Source organism: Plasmodium chabaudi, assembly GCF_900002335.3.
Source record: "Plasmodium chabaudi chabaudi strain AS genome assembly, chromosome: 14".
In the NCBI taxonomy this organism is placed as follows: Eukaryota; Apicomplexa; class Aconoidasida; order Haemosporida; family Plasmodiidae; genus Plasmodium; species Plasmodium chabaudi.
Genome location: NC_030114.2, coordinates 1,136,280 through 1,160,045, shown reverse-complemented (window position 1 = coordinate 1,160,045; position 23,766 = coordinate 1,136,280). Strand labels below are relative to the sequence as shown.

The 23,766-nt window shown below is 23.9% G+C and overlaps 9 protein-coding genes across 9 annotated transcripts; 6 read left to right on the top strand and 3 right to left on the bottom strand.

The window, feature by feature from the left end:
* Positions 1-663: 663 nt before the first annotated feature.
* Positions 664-1,281, top strand: PCHAS_1431700 (conserved protein, unknown function; the record flags this gene model as incomplete). The annotated part of the gene is made up of 2 exons (XM_739838.1): positions 664-908; positions 1,095-1,281. The coding sequence occupies 2 exons, from the start codon at positions 664-666 to the stop codon at positions 1,279-1,281; spliced, it is 432 nt and encodes a 143-aa protein (XP_744931.1).
* Positions 1,282-2,852: 1,571 nt separating this feature from the next.
* On the top strand, positions 2,853-6,105 carry PCHAS_1431600 (conserved Plasmodium protein, unknown function; the record flags this gene model as incomplete). The annotated part of the gene is made up of 2 exons (XM_016799676.1): positions 2,853-5,836; positions 6,021-6,105. 2 exons carry the CDS (start codon positions 2,853-2,855, stop codon positions 6,103-6,105), a joined length of 3,069 nt encoding a protein of 1,022 aa, XP_016654933.1.
* Positions 6,106-7,959: 1,854 nt separating this feature from the next.
* Positions 7,960-10,203, top strand: PCHAS_1431500 (proline--tRNA ligase, putative; the record flags this gene model as incomplete). Its single annotated transcript, XM_728557.2, has 1 exon — positions 7,960-10,203. The coding sequence occupies one exon, from the start codon at positions 7,960-7,962 to the stop codon at positions 10,201-10,203; it is 2,244 nt and encodes a 747-aa protein (XP_733650.2).
* A 709-nt stretch (positions 10,204-10,912) lies between these two features.
* Positions 10,913-11,711, top strand: PCHAS_1431400 (DNA-directed RNA polymerases I, II, and III subunit RPABC3, putative; the record flags this gene model as incomplete). The annotated part of the gene is made up of 3 exons (XM_739428.1): positions 10,913-11,071; positions 11,212-11,357; positions 11,585-11,711. The coding sequence occupies 3 exons, from the start codon at positions 10,913-10,915 to the stop codon at positions 11,709-11,711; spliced, it is 432 nt and encodes a 143-aa protein (XP_744521.1).
* An 821-nt stretch (positions 11,712-12,532) lies between these two features.
* On the bottom strand, positions 12,533-12,814 carry PCHAS_1431300 (dynein light chain 1, putative; the record flags this gene model as incomplete). Its single annotated transcript, XM_739427.1, has 1 exon — positions 12,533-12,814. The coding sequence occupies one exon, from the start codon at positions 12,812-12,814 to the stop codon at positions 12,533-12,535; it is 282 nt and encodes a 93-aa protein (XP_744520.1).
* Positions 12,815-14,317: 1,503 nt separating this feature from the next.
* Positions 14,318-16,416, bottom strand: PCHAS_1431200 (integral membrane protein GPR180, putative; the record flags this gene model as incomplete). The annotated part of the gene is made up of 2 exons (XM_734127.2): positions 14,318-14,752; positions 14,878-16,416. 2 exons carry the CDS (start codon positions 16,414-16,416, stop codon positions 14,318-14,320), a joined length of 1,974 nt encoding a protein of 657 aa, XP_739220.2.
* Positions 16,417-18,728: 2,312 nt separating this feature from the next.
* Positions 18,729-20,480, top strand: PCHAS_1431100 (kelch domain-containing protein, putative; the record flags this gene model as incomplete). The annotated part of the gene is made up of 1 exon (XM_736908.1): positions 18,729-20,480. The coding sequence occupies one exon, from the start codon at positions 18,729-18,731 to the stop codon at positions 20,478-20,480; it is 1,752 nt and encodes a 583-aa protein (XP_742001.1).
* Positions 20,481-21,073: 593 nt separating this feature from the next.
* On the top strand, positions 21,074-21,579 carry PCHAS_1431000 (conserved Plasmodium protein, unknown function; the record flags this gene model as incomplete). Its single annotated transcript, XM_016799675.1, has 2 exons — positions 21,074-21,213; positions 21,396-21,579. 2 exons carry the CDS (start codon positions 21,074-21,076, stop codon positions 21,577-21,579), a joined length of 324 nt encoding a protein of 107 aa, XP_016654932.1.
* Positions 21,580-21,830: 251 nt separating this feature from the next.
* On the bottom strand, positions 21,831-22,688 carry PCHAS_1430900 (mediator of RNA polymerase II transcription subunit 18, putative; the record flags this gene model as incomplete). Its single annotated transcript, XM_016799674.1, has 1 exon — positions 21,831-22,688. The coding sequence occupies one exon, from the start codon at positions 22,686-22,688 to the stop codon at positions 21,831-21,833; it is 858 nt and encodes a 285-aa protein (XP_016654931.1).
* Between the last annotated feature and the right edge of the window lie 1,078 nt (positions 22,689-23,766).

Below are 23,766 nucleotides of genomic sequence, written 5' to 3'. Positions count from 1 at the left end.
GCGACTTGAATATTTTAAATTTCCCAATAAAATAAACAAAAATATGATTTAGTCTGAATATAATGCAATCGTTATAAAGGGGATGAATTATTCTAATCATATAGATTTTTTTTCTTTATGTATATAGAAAGAAAATAATTCATTTTGTTAATTATTTCATAAAATATATGCATATAATACTAAGAATATATTTATATATGCATGCATGTTACAACATTTTTTATATTTACAATTTTTGGGCATTATGCTTGATTAGTGATACTATATACTGAAAGAAAAATTGTTTTTATAATTGTATTTTTAAAATAATAAAAATAGATGATTACATATGATGACTATATATGTTCATGCGCTTATTTACGCGTATGTATTTTTGTGAACATAAAAATAAAATAGATAAGCCAATAAATTTAATAAATAAATATAATAGAAAAAAATTGTGAAATAAAAACTTTGAAGAGAGAGAAAAAAAATAAAAAAATAAGACTATTGTTCTTTGTAAGCAATGATAAAAAAATGTGGGGCTAAAATACGCTGAACAAAAATAATAGATTTTACAAAATACATTGTAAAATATACACCTAATTGTTATTAAAACAGGAAGGGAAGTTTCCTTCATAAAATAATAAATAAAAATTAATATAAGTAGAAATAAATAGAAAAATGTTTAAGTTTCGAGAAATAAAGAAGGGATGGAACGAATTAGGAAAAACCGCAAAACTAGTTTATGGATGTTTTTTTTTCAACATAGTTTTACTTGCTGGTATAACAACTAGAAGACATTTGGCAAATAAAAAAGCTGTTTATTATTATACTGATAAAATAATTGATTCAAATACTGAAAACGATGATTGGAAATGTTATAATATTGCAAAGCAATACCGTTATGAATGTGCCTACTTGATCGAGTACGAACAAAATATGCCATAACCAAATATTTGCATATACTCATATATGAATGTATATTTTATTTATTTAGCCATGTCCTATTTGTGTGCATACCTTTTCATGAAAATAAAAACTATCTACATATTACCCACAAATAATATGAATATAATATTAATTCATTCCTTTTTTTTTTGATACATTTTTAGAGAAATGGAACAAGTAGATATATGCCAAAAATTACAGAATGAATTAGAAGTATGCAGAGACGATTTATATAAATATATAAAGGAAGACACACCAGCAATGAAAAGTATTCCTCATATTATAAACAAACCAGGATGGATAAAAGAACCATCATGGTTTCAAAATATTAAAAAATACAAAGTTAATTGATTTTCTTTTTGATCATATAATATGTTTATATTTAATAGGCTATATAGATTTACTAATCTACATATGCCAATATTTTTTTAATCATAATATAGAGAAATGAATCATATATATGTTTATCTGTTAAGGTGGTACATATCATTTGGTTTCCCACTCTCTTTATCTATAGAGTATGAATATGCATACATTATTATAATCTATTTATTTGATATTTTTCATTTCTTTATTCTGTCCGTAAAATATAAGTAAATTATATTTAATATTTTTCAATTATACAAATTGAAGAGGATAAAAAATAGTCTTTACCTTTTAATCTTTCGTTAGTATTATGTCCAGTTAAATTAATTAATTTGTTTTATTTATAGGATTGATACTATTCTTTATAATTAAAAGTTTTTCTTAGTGTGTTGAATATTTTTTCTCATACATAAAAACTTTAATATTCTTTTAAAATGTATTTTTTTAAAATATATATAACATATATTTGTAAATTATATATTTATAGATATGTGCGTATTTTTTTATATGACGATAGGTTCATAGAATATTAATATGCCTCTTTGTAGAATCATATACATAAGCTGTTGCACCTTTTGGAAAATATATTAAATAAAAAAAGGCGTTAATATTATGTATGTACCATATAACACATACTTATTATATATATATATTTTTTTAATGAAATATTTATGGAAAATATTAAGGATAATATAATATATAGAATATTAATAGCTTAAATATGGAAATCCCAAAATAAAAGAATTTATGCCATTATATATATAGTGCATTTTTTATACAATTTAATGATTTTTCAAATCATTGAAATATAAATTTTTTTTCTATAAAATTTTTCATGTTACAAAATAAATTGTTCCATTTTTTAGATCTATTGCAATTATTATATATATATAATATATGTATATATATATTATATGAATTTATTTTTCAAAAAAAAAAGTAACGTTTCTCACTTGTGTTCGTGGAAATATTTACCTGTATCACGAACAAATATAATTTCTATAGGTATCCATAAATGTTATGTGCGTATTTATATATTGTAAAAATATATAATGTATACACGATATGACTTTATATAAATTTGCGGTGTGTCCCTTAAGGATTTTCAATTTTGTTTCATTTTATTTGCATTTATTTTGTTTTTTATTTGTCGAATATCGTTATTTTCTTTATTCTATATTTTTAATAATTAAAAAAATATATGTTTCTTTAAGAAATATATTATTATCCCCTTATGTCAATATTAGGGTCAAAGAAGAATTATTTAATATATGAATATATGAAATGAAGCGGTTTCAAATGATAAAAAATATTTATAAAAAAAAAAAAAAAATAATAATGATAATAACATAATAAAATAAGAAAAAAAAACAAATAAAAAAAAATACCAAAAAACGAAATTGCTAGGAATTACTATCACGCTTCTTTAAAAAGGGGCAAACATAATAGTAAACAACTTAGCGAAGAAAGGGGGTAATATAAGTGAGCGTTCGTAATATATATATTATATATATATACACGTTCCTTCTTAGTATACAATTTAATTAAATGAAAAAATGAAAAAAGAAATAACATTCAATGTATGCTATGGAGAGGAGGAGGAAAAGAAGAACGTAGTGGGGTTACTCGTGGAAAATAATTTTGATGAAGTTTACGAGCCCCTAACTAGTGAAAGTTTGAGGTTTTTTTTACCATTAAATGGGTTATATGTAATAGATTATCAATTACATTTTTTTAAATATAATGATATTAAAAAAATATATATTGTTGTAACACATCATGAAAAGGAATTGCAAAGTTATGTTGAGAAATTTCAAAAAAGTAAAAGAAAATACAACGATTTAGATATAGAAATAATTAAAATGAACAAAAAGACAAAAAGCTTAGGAGATGTTTTAAGAGATTTTAAAAAATGTAAAAATGTATATGATGATATATTATTATTACTTTCTGACACTATACCTATAGCAAATATAAAAGAAATAGTTAAAGCTCATTTTATAAATAAAGAAAAATGCAAAAATCAAATTATGACGCTTTTACTAACTCATGACACAAATGATAATATGAAAAACCAGGATGAAGAATTTGTAATTGCTTATGATAATTTTACACTTAAACTGTTGTTATTTGAATATATAAAAAATAAAAATTATATAAGCATAACAAATGAGATATTTGATCATGCAAATAGTAATAGCAAAAATGCAAAATCAAAGAAAAAAGATAATAAGCCAGCTCCTCAAGTAAACAATAAAAAAGAACCAGCTGTAGGAGAACGCTCAATTTTTTCTACCCTTAGTTCCTCAGTCAGTTCTATTATTATATCTTGTGATGTGCTCATACCAAATATATATATTATAACCCCTGAAGTTTTAAAACTATTTGAAGAAAATTTTGATTATCAATGTATTCGTAAAGATTTAATCTATAATATATTAAAACAAGAAATAAAAATCGAAGAAATATATGTACATGAATTAAATGATGATAATAATTATACAGAATGCAATCAAATGATTGTTACTTTATTTGATTTTCGAACTTATTACAATTTTTATAAAACATTAATAGAAAAAAGTATTCATCCATTTTTATCCAAAGCACATAATCTTTTACCTGACATTCCTCAATTGATTTATACCGAACCAGGATTTTATAGATCCAAAAATTCAATATATAGTGATGATTGTAAAATCTTCAAATCAAGTTCTATTGGAAATTTTTCAGAAATCATGAGTGATACAACTATTGAAAATTCTACTATATGCAAAAATTGTAAAGTCCATAAAAATGTTACTATTGTAAATAGCATTATTGGAAAAAATACAATTATAAAAGATAACGTAGTTATATTAAATTCTTTTGTTAGTGAAAATGTAACCATTAATAAAAATGTGTTTATTGATGAGGGATGTATCATTGGAAAAAATATGAATATACCAGAGGGGCTAAGAATTAACAAATACACCCGACTTAGCAATTACAAATATGAAATGTCTAAAGCGAAACTTGCCGAAGCAAGCAAGCACGAGCTCGAGGACGCGAAAAGGAAAGAAACGAAGGACGAAATAGAGGAAGAAGCAAAGGAAGAGATAAAAGAAGAAGAAAAGGAAGAAATTACAGAGGAAATAGTAGACGAAGTAAAAGAAGAAATAAAAGAAGAAGCAAAAGATGAGTTAACAGATGAAACTAAGGAAGAGATAAAAGAAGAAATACCAGAAGAAACAAAAGATGAGGTTGAAGGCGAAATAAAGGCAGAGGCAGAGGAGGAAAGAAAAGAAGATATAGCAGATGAGACTAAGGAAGAGATAAAGGGAGAGTCAAATGAAGAAATTACAGAGGAAATAAAAGAAGAAGCTGAGAAAGAAGTAAAAGATGAGATACCAGATGAAACTAAGGACGAGGTAAAAGAAGAAATAATAGAAGAAGCAAAAGAAGAAATAAACGAAGAAGTAACAGAAGAAATAAAAGAAGAGGCAAAAGATGAGTTAACAGATGAAACTAAGGACGAGGTAAAAGAAGAAATAATAGAAGAAATAAAAGAAGAAGTAACAGAAGAAGCAAAAGAAGAAATAATAGAAGAAGTAAAAGAAGAAGCAAAAGATGAGTTAACAGATGAAACTAAGGAAGAGGTAAAAGATGAGTTAACAGATGAAACTAAGGAAGAGGTAAAAGATGAGTTAACAGATGAAGCTAAGGAAGAGGTAAAAGATGAGGTTGAAGAGGAAAAGATTGAAGAAAGCAAGGCTGATAGTGTGGAGGAGAAATGTGAAGAGGCGACCGTTGAAGAAGTGAAGACTGATGTCGAGGAGGAAAAGAAGGGCGATGAAGAGGAGTTCAACATAGAAAACTACATAGTTAAAACAAAATATTCTGACGAAAAATTAAGATCATTTTTTTTCTATGTTCATAATTCTGATGATGATAAAAAGTTAAAAACATTGAGTTCGTTAGAATATGACTCAGAAGAAGAAATTGAAGATAGCTCAGATTATTCTGGGGATAAGGAATATAATGCATTATATTTTAGTGATGAGAATGATAACGAATCTGAAACACATGATAATAATAATTTTGGAACTGAATATAATAATTCAAATGAAACATGTATAGAAAGTGAAAAAGCTACTTTTGATAATGAAATATCATTATTATGTAAAGAAGCTTTTGAAAAACCTCAATTTATGAATCATAAAATATTAGAAATGAAAAGTTTTCGTCTTTCACAAAATTGTACAGATTTAGATGTAATTATATCTTTTTTTCCAATTTTTTGGCAATTTATAAATAATTTGGAATTTGAAAAAGATACATGGATTGATAAATTTGACGACACTAAATTAGATTTACTTTTTTCTTCATTTTTAATAGATGAACCAATATATTATGAAACTATTTATGATTTAATTCTTGAGTTTTCAAAGAAAACATATTTAGATAATAATGTCAAAAACAACATACATGGCCCCAGCCGACTTTGTAACGCATTTGAGTACATATACCATTCAGACATTTTTGAGTTTAACCATTTTAATAAGTAATAATTAATTTGAAACACAAAAAAAACAAAAAGATACAAATGATAAGTTGTGTGAATATGTTTATATTTTTACAAATTAAAACATATACTCATGATTGTTATGAGAAAATGGATATATACATAATATTTTCATTTTTCATCTCATTATGTTATATTATTTTTAATTTTTTTTTTTTTTCAGGTGGATTAATAATCGAGGAAATGATGATTATTTGGTAGACAACAAACGGCTAAAAGCTTTCGCTGAGTGGGTTTCAGGGGAATAGTTATTTTTATAACTAGAAATGGCCTAAACTTTTATATGTCAATTTATGCTAATATATTTTTTCGTTATTTATTGATTTCCCCTGATTACTAATGTTTTATGTTTCCTCACATAAATATATATAACTATTGGATTATATTAAAATTTTTTTAATATCCAATATTTATATATTTTATAAAAAATGTCCATAAAATGGTATTTACCCCCCTTCGACATGAATATGCATATTCTATACATGCATGTGTGTATTTCATCGTTGTATATTATTTAAAATAAAATTGTGGCTTTGCTCCACTTAAATATATATATGTCATTAATTTTATTTATTTTACGTCATGCACTTTTTATTTTTTTGGTTAAATGAAAGCCATTCTGTAAATTATTTTATATGCTATAACATTTTTAATGAATTTATAAAATAACGCTTAAAAATAATTTAACATTAAATGAAAAATGAAATACAATTTTAAATATAATTGTAATGTAACATTAATTATGCACACTATAATATTTGCTCCGAACAAATAAGAAAATAGTAATTGTGCATTTTTTTGGTGATGTTATTTTTGTATTAAGGACAGATTTTCGAAACTGTTTAAAAAAATATACACTACAAAAAAGTTATATATATGTACGAAGTAAATTATTTTTCATTTTCTAAACTATGGATAAATAGCTTTCTATATAATTAAAGCAGTTGCAATTTTCTACAAAAAGTGCACAATTTTGAGTGCGTGTTATTATGTATCCCTTTGTTGTTACATTTTACAAAAGCTTGTATATATATTATAGTATTAAAATTGGGAACAAATTTCATGATTTCCTATTGCTAGCTTATTAGCATCATTTTTCTATTCACCAATTTACTTAGTTTGTTAGCATACAAGCTTTCTTGCCTTTGTAGGTCAAACAAAATTCATATAATTTATATACATGTATAGCAGTTGCAATTGAATCTAAATTTTTTTTGATAATTTCATACTAATGTAGAAATATATGAAAATAATCATTTATATACTCCAATGTTTAGAAATGTGTGGAAAAAATGATGTATACATAAATAATAATAAAATAAATATATGGGTATACATACCAAATAAAATCCGCTTTAAGGAAAAAAATAATAAAACTGGAGAAATATGTGTTCACAATAAAATACGATTACAAAGTGGTCATCGTTTTTTTTTTTCCTGCAAATTCCTTTTATATACTAACAAAATGATTGTAAAAAAACAAAAATAATAATGCCGTTTTGAGTATTTTTATACGATTCTATATATAATATAGTATTTATATATTTTTTAATATATTTATTATTATGTTAATACGTTAAAAAAAAAGAAAAAAACATTCTTTTTAATAAAATTGGTAATTCAGTTTTAATTTGTTACATATATATCGATACATACGCTATATATATTTATTGATAAAAATAGATAGCATATTTACAGTTTTCTATTGAAGCAGGTAGCTATTTCTCCTCAATATATTTACGTTTTTTTTTCCTTCTATCCATTTTTGGCTTATTATCATTTCGAATGTATATGATATATAGGAATATATATATGCATAACTATATATTTTTCACAATATAATATTTTGATTTTTACAATATATAATGCATTTTATATCTTCCTTGTAACAAGATTTTTCATATTAATTTTTTGTATATTAAACAAAACATCCTCCCATTTTATTCTTATATTTTGTAACTCTTACGTATTTACGTGCATATTTTAACTGGGAATAGTTTATGCATACAACTTACGTAGTTTCTAAATTGTAAGAATATACAAACATATATATATGTATATATATTTCTACGAAAAAATAAACATAAGCGAATATAAAATTAATGCGAATTGTATTGAATGCATTTAAAAGAGTTACAGAAATAAAGACAAGAAATCAGTACATACATATAGTTTCAAAAAGAATGTGTAGCACAAATTCAGAAATTGATATCCCAGAGGCAGACCGAATAGAATCTCAAAAATTGTTTGACGAACTAAAAGAATTAAATATAAATTACAAAGAAGTAAAACATGGGAAAGTAAATTCAATTAAAGAAATTTTAGATTTAAATTTGGAGAAATCGGAAAATGTAATAAAAAATTTATTTTTAAAAGATAAAAAAAAAAACTATTTTTATCTATGTGTAGCTAACTGGAAAAAATTAGATTTAAAAAATGTATCAACCCAATTAAAAACATCAAATTTAAGGTTTGTTGATGATGAAAATTTAAAAAATATATTAAATGTAAATCCAGGATCTCTTACTCCATTTTCTATTAAATCAGATAAAGATAATATTGTAAAATTATATTTTGACGAAGACATAAAAAATATGGATGAAGTTATTATTCATCCTATGCACAATTATAGCTGTATATATGTCAAAACATCGGATGTTATTAAATATTGTGATTTGCATAATCATACACCCGAATTTATAAATTTACCAGATTCAAAAGATACTGAAAATCAAAATATCAAAAGAGATGATACTAGTATTTATGAAGAAAATCCAAAAGACGCAGCCAACTTAACACACGGAAAAAGTAGTGAGAAAATAAATGAAAAAGATAAAGGAAAGGATGGAGGTAATATCCTTGGAATAACTTCAAAAAAAGAACAAAATTTTTCAGATTGGTATACACAAGTAATTGTAAAAAGTGAATTAATAGAATATTATGATATTTCTGGATGTTATATATTAAGGCCAGCTTCTTACTACATATGGGAATGTATCCAAACATTTTTTAATAACGAGATAAAGAAATTGGATGTAGAGAATTCCTATTTTCCATTATTTGTTACAAAAAATAAATTAGAAAAAGAGAAAAATCATATAGAAGGTTTTAGTCCAGAAGTTGCTTGGGTTACCAAATATGGTGATACAAATTTACCTGAAGAAATTGCTATAAGGCCTACTAGTGAAACTATTATGTATTCTGTATTTTCAAAATGGATCAGATCCCACAGAGATTTACCATTAAAATTGAATCAATGGAATACAGTAGTTAGATGGGAATTTAAACAACCAACACCCTTTATTAGAACAAGAGAATTTTTATGGCAAGAAGGACATACAGCACATAAAAATGAAGAAGAAGCTGTAAAAATGGTATTTGATATATTAGATATATATAGAAGATGGTATGAAGAATGTTTAGCAGTACCAGTTATTAAGGGAATCAAAAGTGAAGGAGAAAAATTCGGTGGAGCTAATTTTACATCAACTAATGAAACATTTATAAGTGAAAGTGGAAGAGCTATACAAGCAGCTACATCACATTATTTAGGTACAAATTTTGCAAAAATGTTTAAAATAGAATTTGAAGATGAACAAGAAAATAAACAATATGTACATCAAACATCATGGGGATGTACTACTAGATCTATAGGTGTTATGATTATGGTGCATAGTGATAATAAAGGATTAATTTTACCACCAAATGTTGCAAAATATAAAGCTGTTATTGTACCTATTTTATATAAAAATACGGATGAAACTGCTATTTTTAATTATTGTAAAGATATAGAAAAAATTTTAAAAAATGCACAAATTAATTGTATATTTGATGATAGAGATTTATATTCTCCAGGTTATAAATTTAACCATTGGGAATTGAGAGGAATACCAATAAGAATAGAAGTAGGGCCAAAAGATATACAAAATAATTCTTGTGTTTTTGTTCGTCGAGATAATAATCAAAAATTCAATATCAAAAAAGAAAGCGTATTATTAGAAACACAACAAATGCTAGTTGATATACATAAAAACTTATTTTTAAAAGCTAAAAAAAAATTAGATGATTCTATTGTTCAAATTACTTCATTTGATCAAGTTATGGATGCTCTTAATAAAAAAAAAATGGTATTAGCACCATGGTGTGAGGATATAGCAACAGAAGAAGAAATCAAAAAAGAAACACAAAGACTATCTATGAACCAAACAAATGTTGAAACCTCACTTAGTGGGGCTATGAAACCTTTATGCATACCCCTTGATCAGCCTCCTATGCCACCAAATACCAAATGCTTTTGGAGTGGGAAACCAGCAAAAAGATGGTGCCTCTTTGGAAGAAGCTATTAAGAGTAACTATATGTTAAGAAGTTTGGTTTAGGTAGAAGATCCCCCCAAATATATTTTTTTCACCCTCACTTTGCTAGCATCGTTCGCTTCGTTTTATTTCTTTTAAAAATGTATCTTTAAAAAAAATGTAAATGTTGTTAATTTTGCATACACTTAGAGTTATACAATATAGAGCATTAAACCAATATAATGTGTGTTTTATATTATTATTTTTTTTTTCATGTATTTTTTTTTTTCATATAAATTAACATAATATGCAAATTTTTAAGCGATAAAATGTAAGTATATTAAATTTATGGTTTTTTTTAAATTATATAATTAAGTATAATTTTTTTTCATTTCGAAAAATAATTCTCAAACGAAAAAAACATACATTGGGGAACCTTAATGTTGTTATTAAAATATTTATATATATTTTTTTTTGATGGGTATAATTAAGCAGATTAAATTTCACGTTTATTTTAGCATACGGTTTTCCACAAACGTTACTAAAAGCGAAACGATTTGTAGGTTATATAAATAATGTAAATGCATATATAATCGCTATATATATGTATTTTTTTTATTTATTTGTTACTTTTTGTTCTTCTTTAATTTTAATGAATATATTCAAACAGTTTTCCGAAAATTTGTTGCTTTAATAAAGGTATTATTTTTAACATAATTAAATTTACATGAATTTATATTAGTAAAAAGGAATAAGTAAATAATGGCATCAAACATTTTGTTCGAAGACCGTTTTGTTATAAGCAATGTAGATAATTCAAAGTTTGAAAAAGTCAGTAGAATAAAAGCTAAAAGTACGGGTTATGATGCTGAATTAATTCTTGATGTCCATTCAGAATTGTTTAAAGTTGAAGAAAAGAAGGTAGCACAAATAATAAAAAAAAGAGAATATATATAAAATCATCATCATTTTATTCCATTTTAATTTATTGTTTTTATTCAAATATATAACTTTATTGGTATATATATTTTTTTGATGCAATATTTTTAAAAATTTTATAGGCCATATACTTAGCACTTCAAGATAATTTTATGGGGTATAGTGATGACAAAACATGGGAGCAAACTGATAATAAGTCATTAAATAATATTGAATATATTATGAGTGGCCGAATTTTTAAATTTGAGGAGCTTTCATCCGAAAGAAGGTTTATTTTCATGCTAATCATATTTCATCATATAAACTGATTATACATATTATATGTATTCACATGTCATATGTTATTTATGCAACATTTTATGACCTGACCTCCATGAACAATAAAACTATTCTATTCATTTATTATATATGGGCGTAGCACACTCTCTCTATATATATTAATATGGTTATATTATAATGCTACATATTCAAATTTATGCATTTTTCTTTTTTAAGGACTGTTTATGCTTCTTATGGGGGACTAATGATGGCACTAACAGCAGATAAACAATTTATAGGAGATCTTGAAATAGACATGAAAATTTATTTACTTGCCAAAAATGTGGATATTGAAAGAGCATAAGATATAAAGCGTTACCATATTTTTTTTTTACTTTGCCAAGTATTTGCTCACACAATCTGACACAAACGTGGATATTGTGTTTTTATTTTTTTAACGTCTTTTAATATTATCAAATATGTATCTATATTATACTTATTTTCTTTGATTTTTGTTATTACTATTTTCTTTACCCCCAATTTTGTAAACAAATACAAAGAAAAAATAGTGTTTTATTTTAAACTATTATAAAACTTTATTATATTTTTAATGATATGCTATTTTTTTTGTTGGTAAATTTGTAAATATTAAAATTCCAATGCAGAAGTTTAATAAAAAAAATCAAAAATATGGCTATATTATTTGATTATATTACTTTTTTTGAGAGTTTTCATATTTTATTCAAAAACACATAAATTGATAGTAATGCAAAAGGGAAAAAAATTATAGCGGTAATAAAAATGTAAAATATTGCCTCTTCATATGTATATAAGTTTTGAACTGCTTAATATAGCATTCTAATGTAAAATAAATAAATAGAACACAAGTGAATTTTAAATAAAAAAATATATAGGAATAGTTATGGAATAAATATGCATACTAATATGAATATAGGCATATATAGACGGACATGTGTTTGTACATATATTATAAAATAAATCATATAAAAATGAAAGAAAAAAATACAATATAGTTATAAAAGAGCGGATTTTATTTAATACGCTTCACATTGTACACATTTTTGTGTATTTTATTCTGATATATTTTTTTTAAATTTGCTAATATACTCTCCGTTTTTCGTAATGAAAAGGAAATAGAAAGTAATTATTTATGTACATATTTAATCATCCGGATTTAAACAATAATATAGCTACTTGTCCAATATAGAAATAAATAAAATTCTTAGTTTCATGTGTAACATATGATCCAAAATTCCTTCCGACTACACAATGCCATGTAGGGTCATATTTTCTGTCAAACTCTTTTTTTATATGTGCTGCAATATCTTTTTCGACATTGTATTTTTGTAGAGCTTGGTTAGCACAATCAATGGCATCAATTTGCATTTCTTCGGTCATATCTACATTTTTTACAACCGCATTTTTATTTGGTTTTCTATCAGCCATTTTTTATAAATAAATGTACATATGCATATATAAATATTTACAATACGTATATTTATAAACATATATATTGTGCCTATATGTTTATTATATTATTATAAAAATGAGAAAATAAAAAGAAATGATTATGATAATTTTATTAAAAAATAAAATCGAAAAGACGTAAATATTTCTTTTTATAAAATGTCTAGGATTTATTACAATTTATGGATATTCTGCATACACAATTTTTGCATATAATAATTTATATATTTGTTAAATAATAATATCGAATAAAAGTTTTATATATCTCTTGCCATTTCTTTTATTTTTGCTCATTATCATTTTTATATACCATATAAATATAATGCATATGCTATATATACTTAAATAAAATAGCGTTTAATTTAATTTTGAAAAATGAGTAATATATATTTTATTGTTTCTTCGGCATTTTTAATTATTATTTATTCTCGTCGTGAGCAAATCCCTTGTTTATATTATTTTATTTATTTTTTTTTTAATAAAGAATTTCAATCTTCATAAAGTTCCTTTAACTGCTTATCTACAATGCATACATAATTACACATATAAATAATAAATATGCTAGCAATATATGAATTTAATGTAGGAATTTTGGCGTCTGATTCGGATTTACGCGCATAAATATCGAATCCCCGTTTTAAGCCGTCTAATTAGCATTCATATAAAATACTCGCTTTCTCTTTGTTCTTATTTATATTATTCGCATAAAAATTACATTTAATTTGTATATAAACATATATATAGCGTTTAAATAAACAAATATCCATATAAATTCCTATGTACTTAAATATATTTTTTGAGATAAGCATGTAAGGCGCAAATGCTATATATCACAATTTCATATTACGCAATAAAAATCAAAAAATGCGCAAAATGATATCGAAAAAAAAAATAAAAATTAATTAACTTGAAAAGCTACATAAAAATCATAAAATAATGTTTTTTTCTTTTTATGATTATTGCTTTATAAATATTTATAATTTTTTTCACAAATGTGTGTAAAAAAAGAGAATAAATACCCCTTAATTTTATCGGCCTTAATTTTTCTTATTTCATTTTTATTCATTCCCAAGCTTTAATTTTGAATATATAAGTATAAAAGGCTGTTATATTAAGCATTATTTAATGCTCAAAAGACAATAAATATATAATCTGCATATTCAATATTAATAAATAGCAATAGTAGTAGCAAAAATAGTAATGTGAAATAAAAAATTAATATAATGGAAAAATATATATAAGGAACATGTATATACTGATTTTTTATGTGTGTATTATATGCATGTTTATGTGATATACAAATAAAAACAAAAATGAGAAAAATATCGGAAAAAATAAGAAAATTATAGGGAAAATATACGAAAAATGTACGTAAAAGATATACGTAAAAAGCCCATAAATGTGTAAAACATGCACAAAAAATATAAGGAAAAAATAGGCAAATGATAAAACGAAGATATAAATCTGTGAAATATTTGTGGCTTAATGGGCATGAGCCTTTTGATTAAATAAACTGGATGTTGCTCCAGGAAGGTCGCTTGCTGACATATCGGAAACTTTAAAATATTCCGAATTTGTTAAAAACATTTTTGTAATAAAATATATAGAAACATATTGTAAAAATGCTGTTCCAAATAGCATAAATCTTTGTCTCCAATATGTATCAAATATATAGCATATCATAAAAATTATTGGAAACGAAAGTATGTAAAATAAGCCACATATATATAATTTTTGTAAAAATTTTGAAATTTTCTCTTGATTAGTGACCTTATACAGTTTACTTAAATTTATATGATATACAATTGATAGTAATATTCTTAAAGCTAGTATTATGTAGCCAGTTATGTTATCATTGTCAAAGAACTTAGATGACGAGTCCTTGATATATGTGTTGTCAAATACGACTAAAATGATCTGAAAAAAAATAAAAATAATATAATAGTATATGAATGCACACATATGTATATATAACAATGGTAGAGGGTACATATAGGGAAGGGTTGTGATTGGTAGAGAACCCGCTAGGTATTTATGCTTACGTGGAAAAATGTAATAACAACAAATATGACTTTTATTTTTGTAAAGTTACTAATTTTGGCCTCAAAAATTGTTAAACCATAACTTAGTGAAAGTAACATAGTACACATGATAATTTGCACTAAAAAATTGAGTATATTGAATGTAAGTTTAAAAAGTTCAATTCCAATACCGTTTTGTGAATAAACTAATAAATGTATAAATAACAAAAAGTTTGATATTAATTGTATTAATATTACAAATGCTAAGCAGACAACCATTATGTGCTTGTTTTGTCTTGATGAAATATTTTTAAAAATTTTTTCTCCATATTGGTAAATAAGATAAACATATAAAAGAGTTATTATGCTTGTTAAAAGGGGTGAATGTAATAACTCATAAGAAAAATGCGAATTATTTGCTTGAAGTATATTTACTTCATATTCTATATTGAACCCTTCATTTTCATATATATAATCAATTACTTGCTCATAAAATCCATTTTTATATAAATTATTATACATATTAGTAAAATTTTTCATTTTTTTAAAATCATAATATTTAAGGAAAAAAGAAATGTCTTCTCTTTCTCCTTGTGTGAAGCTACTTTCGATGAATAAAAGTCTTTTTGGATTTTCTAAAAGTGTATTTTTATCAAAATTATATGTTTTATAATATTTTGTATCATCGTCGTAATCATCATCGTCATTATAATTATCCCTATTTTTATTATTTGGTTGTAAAGCTGATAAATGTGAAATGTCTTTTCTTTCGGATGCATATAATAGATATTCCCAATATGCTATTTTAGTTTTTATATTTAATTTCAAATTACGAACAAAATTATCATAACAATCATCAAACATTAAGAACCAAACATGAACACGATGTGTTGTTTTAGCATAAATGTTTTTATATTCATAATTTGAATTTTTTTCGTTAATAATAGTCTCATAATTTAATATTTCTGATTGTAAATATTTATTATTTTGTAATTCACTATAGATAGAATCAAAGGACTTTGAATATTTATTATTTGTAATTTTTTTTAAGTTGTATGTCCTACTGTTAATTAAATCAGAATATTTAAATTGGAACGGTACACTAAATCTATGCACACTTCTTAAATTTCCAAAAGCATGACATTTTTCATTTTTATTAACATACTTTTCTTCAATATCAAGCATTAATGTAACTCTTTGCGAAAATGGTTTTTCATGATTATTAGTTAAGACATAATATGAATTATCATAATCCATATAAAATAATTTGTTATTTTCTACACCTTCGTTATTTATATTATTAGAGAATTCACTACTTTTCATTTTATAATAAGCCTGCACCATTTTCTCTAATATATTGTCTTTAAGCTTCATTTTAATATTAAATTCGCATGTCCCTATATTGCAACTAAATTTTGTTAAATAATGGATTTTTTCATTTTTTTTTATATAAAAATTTCCATGAAAGACCTTACTTTCTACATTATGAATAATGAAATATGACACGATCAGCATAAAAAAATAGTATATCGTTTTCTTTTCCATTTTTTTTGAATTCATCTTTCGATTTAAATTGTATTTTATGCAGACAAATTTTTATCATATATGTGTAAAAATATAAACTATTCCTTTCTTTATGTGAAAAAAATAGCTGTCACTGTTTTGAATTTTACACATATAAATGTGTATCTACATATGTTCTATACATAGGTTTCTTTCTTCCTTTTTTTTATGCATAAAATCAAATTCACGTAAAATAAAAAAATGCATACATTTTCAAATATATTATCATAGTATATCGTTGATTCAAGTATAAAATATTTCAAATTGAAATTTCATTGATAATATAATAAAATATGTAAACTTTAAAAAAAAACTTAAAAGTATTTTTATATTGCTCTATTCAGTCTTTAAAAGGCGATCAATGTAGAAAGCATAATAAAAGAAAAGAAAATGAATTAAATTGACACATCAATTTAACTAAAGAATAACAACGATAAAATAAAAATTACCATATAAAAAGGAAATGCGACAAAAAAAAGAACTATAACTGGACAACACACATACCTATGCTTATTTTAAATATAAAAAATAATGATTATTATTGAGCTATAATATATAAGCGAGGCATGACAATTTTAAAATAATTTTATTATTTTTTTTTTTGAACTATATTTAATATGAATTGATAAAATTAATACTATATATTCAAATACATGTCTTATATAGAATAAAGAACTTTAAAATTCTTAAGCATTGTGACATAATTAAAATATTAAATATAAAAAACGTTATAAAGGGAAAAAAATAATTTCTACATCAATTTTATAAAAATATATAAATTTTGCAACATTTTTATAAAAATAAAACAAAACTATCGGAATATACCTATCTATATATGCACATCAATATATTCCTTTTAAAAAACCAATAATCATTACAATATAAAAATAATTTTGAATATTGTAGAAAACCTGTTTTATTTCTCTATATTTGATTTTTTAAATGTATTTGGGAAAAACTGCAATAAGCTACCATTTTGTTCACAATAAATACATTTCGATACAAATAGTGTCAATTACCACTATATTATCAAGAAATATCATTTTATTTTATTCATATTTATAATTTTTATTTGTAAATTAAAAAAGGTCTTGTAATTGGACAGGTGTCACAATCGTATAGAATATGAAAAAAAAAAAAAAAATAATGTAAAGTTGTGTGAAACATGAACAAAAAGCAATGGCACAAACAAAAGGGAACAAAATTAAAAAATATTAAATAAAGCCTATACTCTGCTAGCTATACTTATATTTGTTTTAAACATATATGTAATTCTATCTTTTAATTTTTTTGTTATCAGTATAATATATTCAAATTGATAATTATTGGAGTGTTGCACATATATATTCATTTAGCTAACATATTGACACTCATATTAATTATAGCATGCTCAACTTATAAGAGTATATAATTTATTTCTAAAAAAAGACACCACATAAAACATAAAGGAAACAGAATACTATTGATTATATTTCATAGCATATACACAAGCATATCATTATGTAAATGTTATATTTTTATACTCATTAAATGAAAAAAAAATAAAAGAAAGATTATGAATAATTTCATTTTACCTGTATACATAGATAGGTATTTTTCCTGTTTTCAAGGTTTTCATTTTTTTTTTTTTTAATATTCATATATGATATTTATAAATTTTGTTTTTAATTCCGATTAAATAAGAGTGTTAAAAATGTGTATGTGATTTTGTTAGTATATATTACTAATATTTTTTATCCTCAATTGTGTAATATTATTTATTGAGTTATGATTTATGAAGGTTTTTAAAAACGTTGTAAATTGTGCTGTCTTTTTTGTTTTGTATAAAAAATATATAAATAAAAAATATATATATATTTACACAGATTTTTGTATAATATATTTTTTCAATTTAATTTCTTGGTTATTTTTAATATTTATTTATGGCTTATTATTTAATTCCTTCAAAATTTAAGAATGATTTAAAAAAATAATTAACAAGGCTACATTTATTATTCCACATAAATAAACAAATTTATTTATTCTCAAAAGGAAACGGGCTTGTGAAAAAACAAATTGTACATGTAAATAAAAATGTTTATGTTAAAGTGATAATTTTATTTATTACGATTAAAATTGCATAATTCATTGCGTTTTTAGACACAAAATTTGTGAATGTGTGAAATTTTGTAGCAAGGACATAATATTTGAATTTGTTATACGGACGATTGCATAATATATGTATACGAAGACATTATATTATTTATAAAAAATAGGAATTATCGCAAAATATAAATGCGAATCGAAAATAAATATATAAAAAATTTACAATGTCAGACATATCTGATTTTTCAGACATTGATGATTCTTCAGGAAATGAAAAAGAAAACAAACTTTATAAAAAGAAATCCAAAAAATCAACAACATCAAAAGTAAGCGATTCAAATAAAGATGACATTCTAAGCAAACAGAATACCCAGAAAAGTGTAGGGGGCGCTCAAAATGAAGATAAAAAATTACATATGCAAAAATCCGGAACGGTTGAACCAGAAAAAAAATTAGATTTAAAAATAGGATCAAAGGAAGATAATACATTATATGCAACTAATTCTAAATCATTTCAAAATTTAGATAATTCTACAAAGTTAAAAGAACAACCACGTCGAACTGAGGGCATGAATCCACGAGTAGCTGATTGTGTTATGTCTCCTCCAGAATTCTTTATATCTCATATTTATCATGATAATAAAGTTTTTATGAAAAAATATGCCCACTCAATGATAGAGTATGAAAATGATTTTTTTATTTATGGTGGAATAAATGCTAAGAATGAATATTTAGATGAATTTATAAAGTTTACATATGGACCTAATACATTTACTTCCAAAAAATTAACTGAAAACCCTGGAAAGAGAGCATATGCATCATTGACATTAGCATATAATAGTGAAAATTCCCCATATCTATTATTATTTGGTGGATTATGTGGGCCAAATATATTAGCAAAAGATTGCTATATGTATGACATAGCAGAAGATACTTGGTCAAAATATTCTCTTAAATTAGATTCTGTTCCAGGAGCACGCTACGGTCATGCTTATACATATTGTCCTGTTACATATGCAACAATAATTTGGGGAGGCTTAAATAGAAATAATGAGTTGCTAAATAGTGGGCATAAATTTGTTGGAGGGGAATGGTCCGAAATTAATAATAAGGGTATATGTCCATCCCCTCGAGCATTTTCGTCTCTTGCTTGGTTAGATAGAACAACAAAAGATAATGTAAATTATAGTTTTCTTTATTTATTTGGTGGAGATTTAACAAATAGAGGTACACCAACCGATGAATTATGGGTATATAATATCAATAATGAAAGTTGGACATTAGTAAAAAACTCATCTGGTGAAATACCATGCCCAAGATGGAAGCATGGCTCTGTTATGGTTGACAAAAATATGTGGATATCAGGGGGTCTATTTTCTGGATGGTTTTCAAATTATACTATTCCGGACTTATATGTATATGATGTTCCTTCTAATTGTTGGTTTCATTGTCAAATAGCATCTAAGCAAATACATAATTGCTATGATTATGGTACTTTGAATTTGCATTCTCAAACAAAAGCCTTTTTTTTATTTGGTGGAAAAAATTACAATAATGAGCCCATTTCAAATGTATGTAGATTTGCACCATTATGCACAAGTGTATCAATTACAATGATGAGAAATGATATTAAAAACATTAATAGTTTAATACTCGATATGAAGAAAGAAGCTGCAGAAACTGCAAACAATGTATCAGAGGTTCAAGAAATTATACATATGTTTAGCTTAGATATAAAAGATTTTAAAACTTTGTTCGAAGCATTAACACGAAGCATACAAATTCTTAAGGAAAATGTTGAGCATGTTGACAAAGAATTATCTATTTTAAAAGAAACCATTGGTGGCAATAAGCAAAATCCAATTGAAAATGCTGTTATAGAGAATGCAAACGAAGACCTAGAAGAAATAAAAAAAACGGAAGAAACAGAAAATGCAGAAAATGAAATAAAAATTGAAGAAGTATCGCCTGCCTAGCTTCTATAAAGCCACAAATATATGTATATATATCGGCACAAAGTAATTTGTATGAGATGCAAAAAAATCGGTGATTTTACTCATTTCTATTATATTTATAACCCGTGATTTTGTATCTACTTTTTACTTAGATATTCTTTGTTTTCATATTTTGTATTTTTTTTTACATTATTCAATAAGCACTTTTTACTAATTAGCCTAATATATATCTCAAATATAAAACAATATATTAATTGTATGCTTTGTTTTAAAAAATATAAGAATAAAATCATGAAATAATAATATGCTTTATTTTACATAGCGGGTAATAAATCATAATAAATAACAAATCGAATGAGTAAGCATTCACATATATATTTTATGAAATTAAAAATAGACAAATAATGTAATGCTGAATAATAATATTATGCTTATACACTGATGAAAAAATATGCACACATACATCATATAATAATCATCGTATAAAATTGTTCATATTTAACTGTGCTTACAAAAAATAAAAAAAATGTAATTAAAACATAACTACTTTGGGTAGGTCCAATGTTCATATATATATGCATATATAATTTTTGCGAGTAAAACAATATAGCATTATGAATTGTGAAAAGGGTATTAATATCAAAGCTGAAAAAATGAATGGGCTTTATGCATATGATGAAGATGATGCTTTTTCTAATTCTACCTTGTCTGATGTTGAAAAATCCTTCAAATTCTGGGATGGTGTGAATAACTGGTACAATTAAATAAAATAAAATAGCTTACGAATATTGGTATTGTCCCATTGTGTGTATAAAATAAATTGCATAATTATATTTTGCTTAATACCGCTGTTTACTGGTCTCTATATGTGCATGAACAATAATATAGTAATTATATAATTATAATTTGAATAATCTTTATAACAAATCTTATTAGCGATATTTTCAACATATGTAAAGAATTTGAAGAGATTGATGACGAAGAAGAAACTCAGGATAAGAAAGAAAAAATTGATACTCCTAAATTACAACATAGCATAGAAATTAATACGATTGCATTAGATAATGAAGCAATTGCTGAAAACAGTAATGATAAAGCCGAAAAAAAATCACCAATTTAACCTTGAATTAAATTAAACCGAATACCATAGTATATATTCTAAATTTTTATAATGAAAAGATACGATGAAAATGTCCAAATATGCGTATATAAAAATATGTTTAGTCATATATTAATTTTATATTCGTGTTGTTATATTAAAAAATTTAAATGTTTTTTTTGTAAAGTTGATAAATATAGAAGATAATAAAAACATATGGGGGAACATTAAAAAAATATTAATAATATTACGAAAAAAATACAGATGTGAAGCTAAATTGCATAAGACATTTTGTCTTTAATTTGCTCAACAAAGGAATAATCCACTTTTCTTAGCAAAATATAAGGATTAAATATTTTTGCATAATTTAATAAATTTTTTTGAGTGATATCTGAATATTTATTATCACTTAAATATGATTTAATTTGCACTAGCACTCTGTCGTTATACAAAGGAATACTAAAATTTGGATCCTTATAATGTCTTAGAACCAAAATAACAATGTGATTACTATTTCCATATTTATTATGAAAAATTTGAGCTTCTGTAAAAAGTTTATGACTAAGGTGATAGCCAACAGATTTAATTATTGTAGCATAAGTATCATGAACAATAAATTCTGACACTATTTTTACATTTACTTTATTTTTTTCAGATGATTTTAAAATAGCTCCTTGTTCATATTTTCTTAGCAATGATAATTTTTTTAAATGATTTGGTTCTATATATTCTCTAAAAATGTAATCTTGATTTTGTGATTGGGGATTTAATATATTTTCATCCTCTCGTACACTATGTTTAAAATAAGAATCGACCCATTTGAATTTATTATTAACATCACTGGCTTTTGTCATAACTTTTAATAATTTTTGAAAATTAGGATCATCATTTATTGGCATATTATTTCCTGATATATATAAACTAGATAACGAATATTCCGTATATTTAAAAAATTTATTTTTACCTAATGTTTTTAGTATATCGTCATCTAAAATTTTTTTTTCTTCATTTTCCATAAATTGAATATTTTTGTCTTCAGCATTATTCTCATTGTTTATACCCGTACCCTCAAATGTGTTATTTGTCTCAGAAATTAAAGTGGTTATTAATTTATCTATGTTATCATTCATTTATTATTATGATTTTGAAAAATAGAATAAAATAAAATTCAAATTTAGACAGTATCAATACTAAGGGGAACTTAAAAGCTTTACGTGAAGCCCACTTATATATATTTATATGACCTCTCAAATTGTGATGCAGTTAGACAATTTATAGGTATGATTTTGATAAACGATTGATTAAATAAAGAGGAAAAGCGTTTCATGCAAATTTAGGAGAGAAGAAATACATAAAACGGAGTAGGATAGTAATAATTAAATATGATAAGTATGCATGACACTAATTATTTACCAACAATTTGTGTGCTATTTATACTGTACGCATTCCCTTTGTGCTTAATAAATTAAGAGAATTAAATATATCGTGAAATTTTCATAAATTAAATAAATTAAGGTAAAGTAAAACAAAAAAAACTATTGCCAACCAAATTTTTGGTAGCCCTCACCAGGAGGTAGTAACTTCCACAAATAAAATATAAATGTGCAACAATGTAATTAAAAAAGTGCAGCTAGTATACATTAAATAAAAATAATTTAAGAATGCATATACAGATTAAATGAGTATAAACAGACTATTGTAACTTTGCATGAAAAAATTGTTATGTATCAAGTTATTATATATGTTAAGCAATCAATAATTTTATCCATATAACTTATACTCAATTATTTCATCACGTTATTATTATTTTCTATGCTTAAAAAGTTGTTATAATTTCCAAAAAAATTCGTGAATTTTTTTAAATTCACATTTCTACTTAGTTTAAAACAAATGAAAACAGTGCAAAGAAGTCTCAAAATAACGCTACTATATTTTATATATACTCGGCTTGTGATTTCTATATAAAAGGAGAGCAGTACTCTATATCAGTAACTATTAAAAAAAAATATATATAATGATTAATAAAAATAAATATATATGGGTATTGATATATATATTTCCTTTTATATTATATAAGAAAATTAAAATATTGTTTTATAAATGTGTTTTTTCAATAGAAGGAAAAGAAAAAAAAATATTATAAAAATTAATTTTCAATGAGGTACAATTCCGGCGTTTAAAAATATACCCAATAAAAAATAGAGGAAG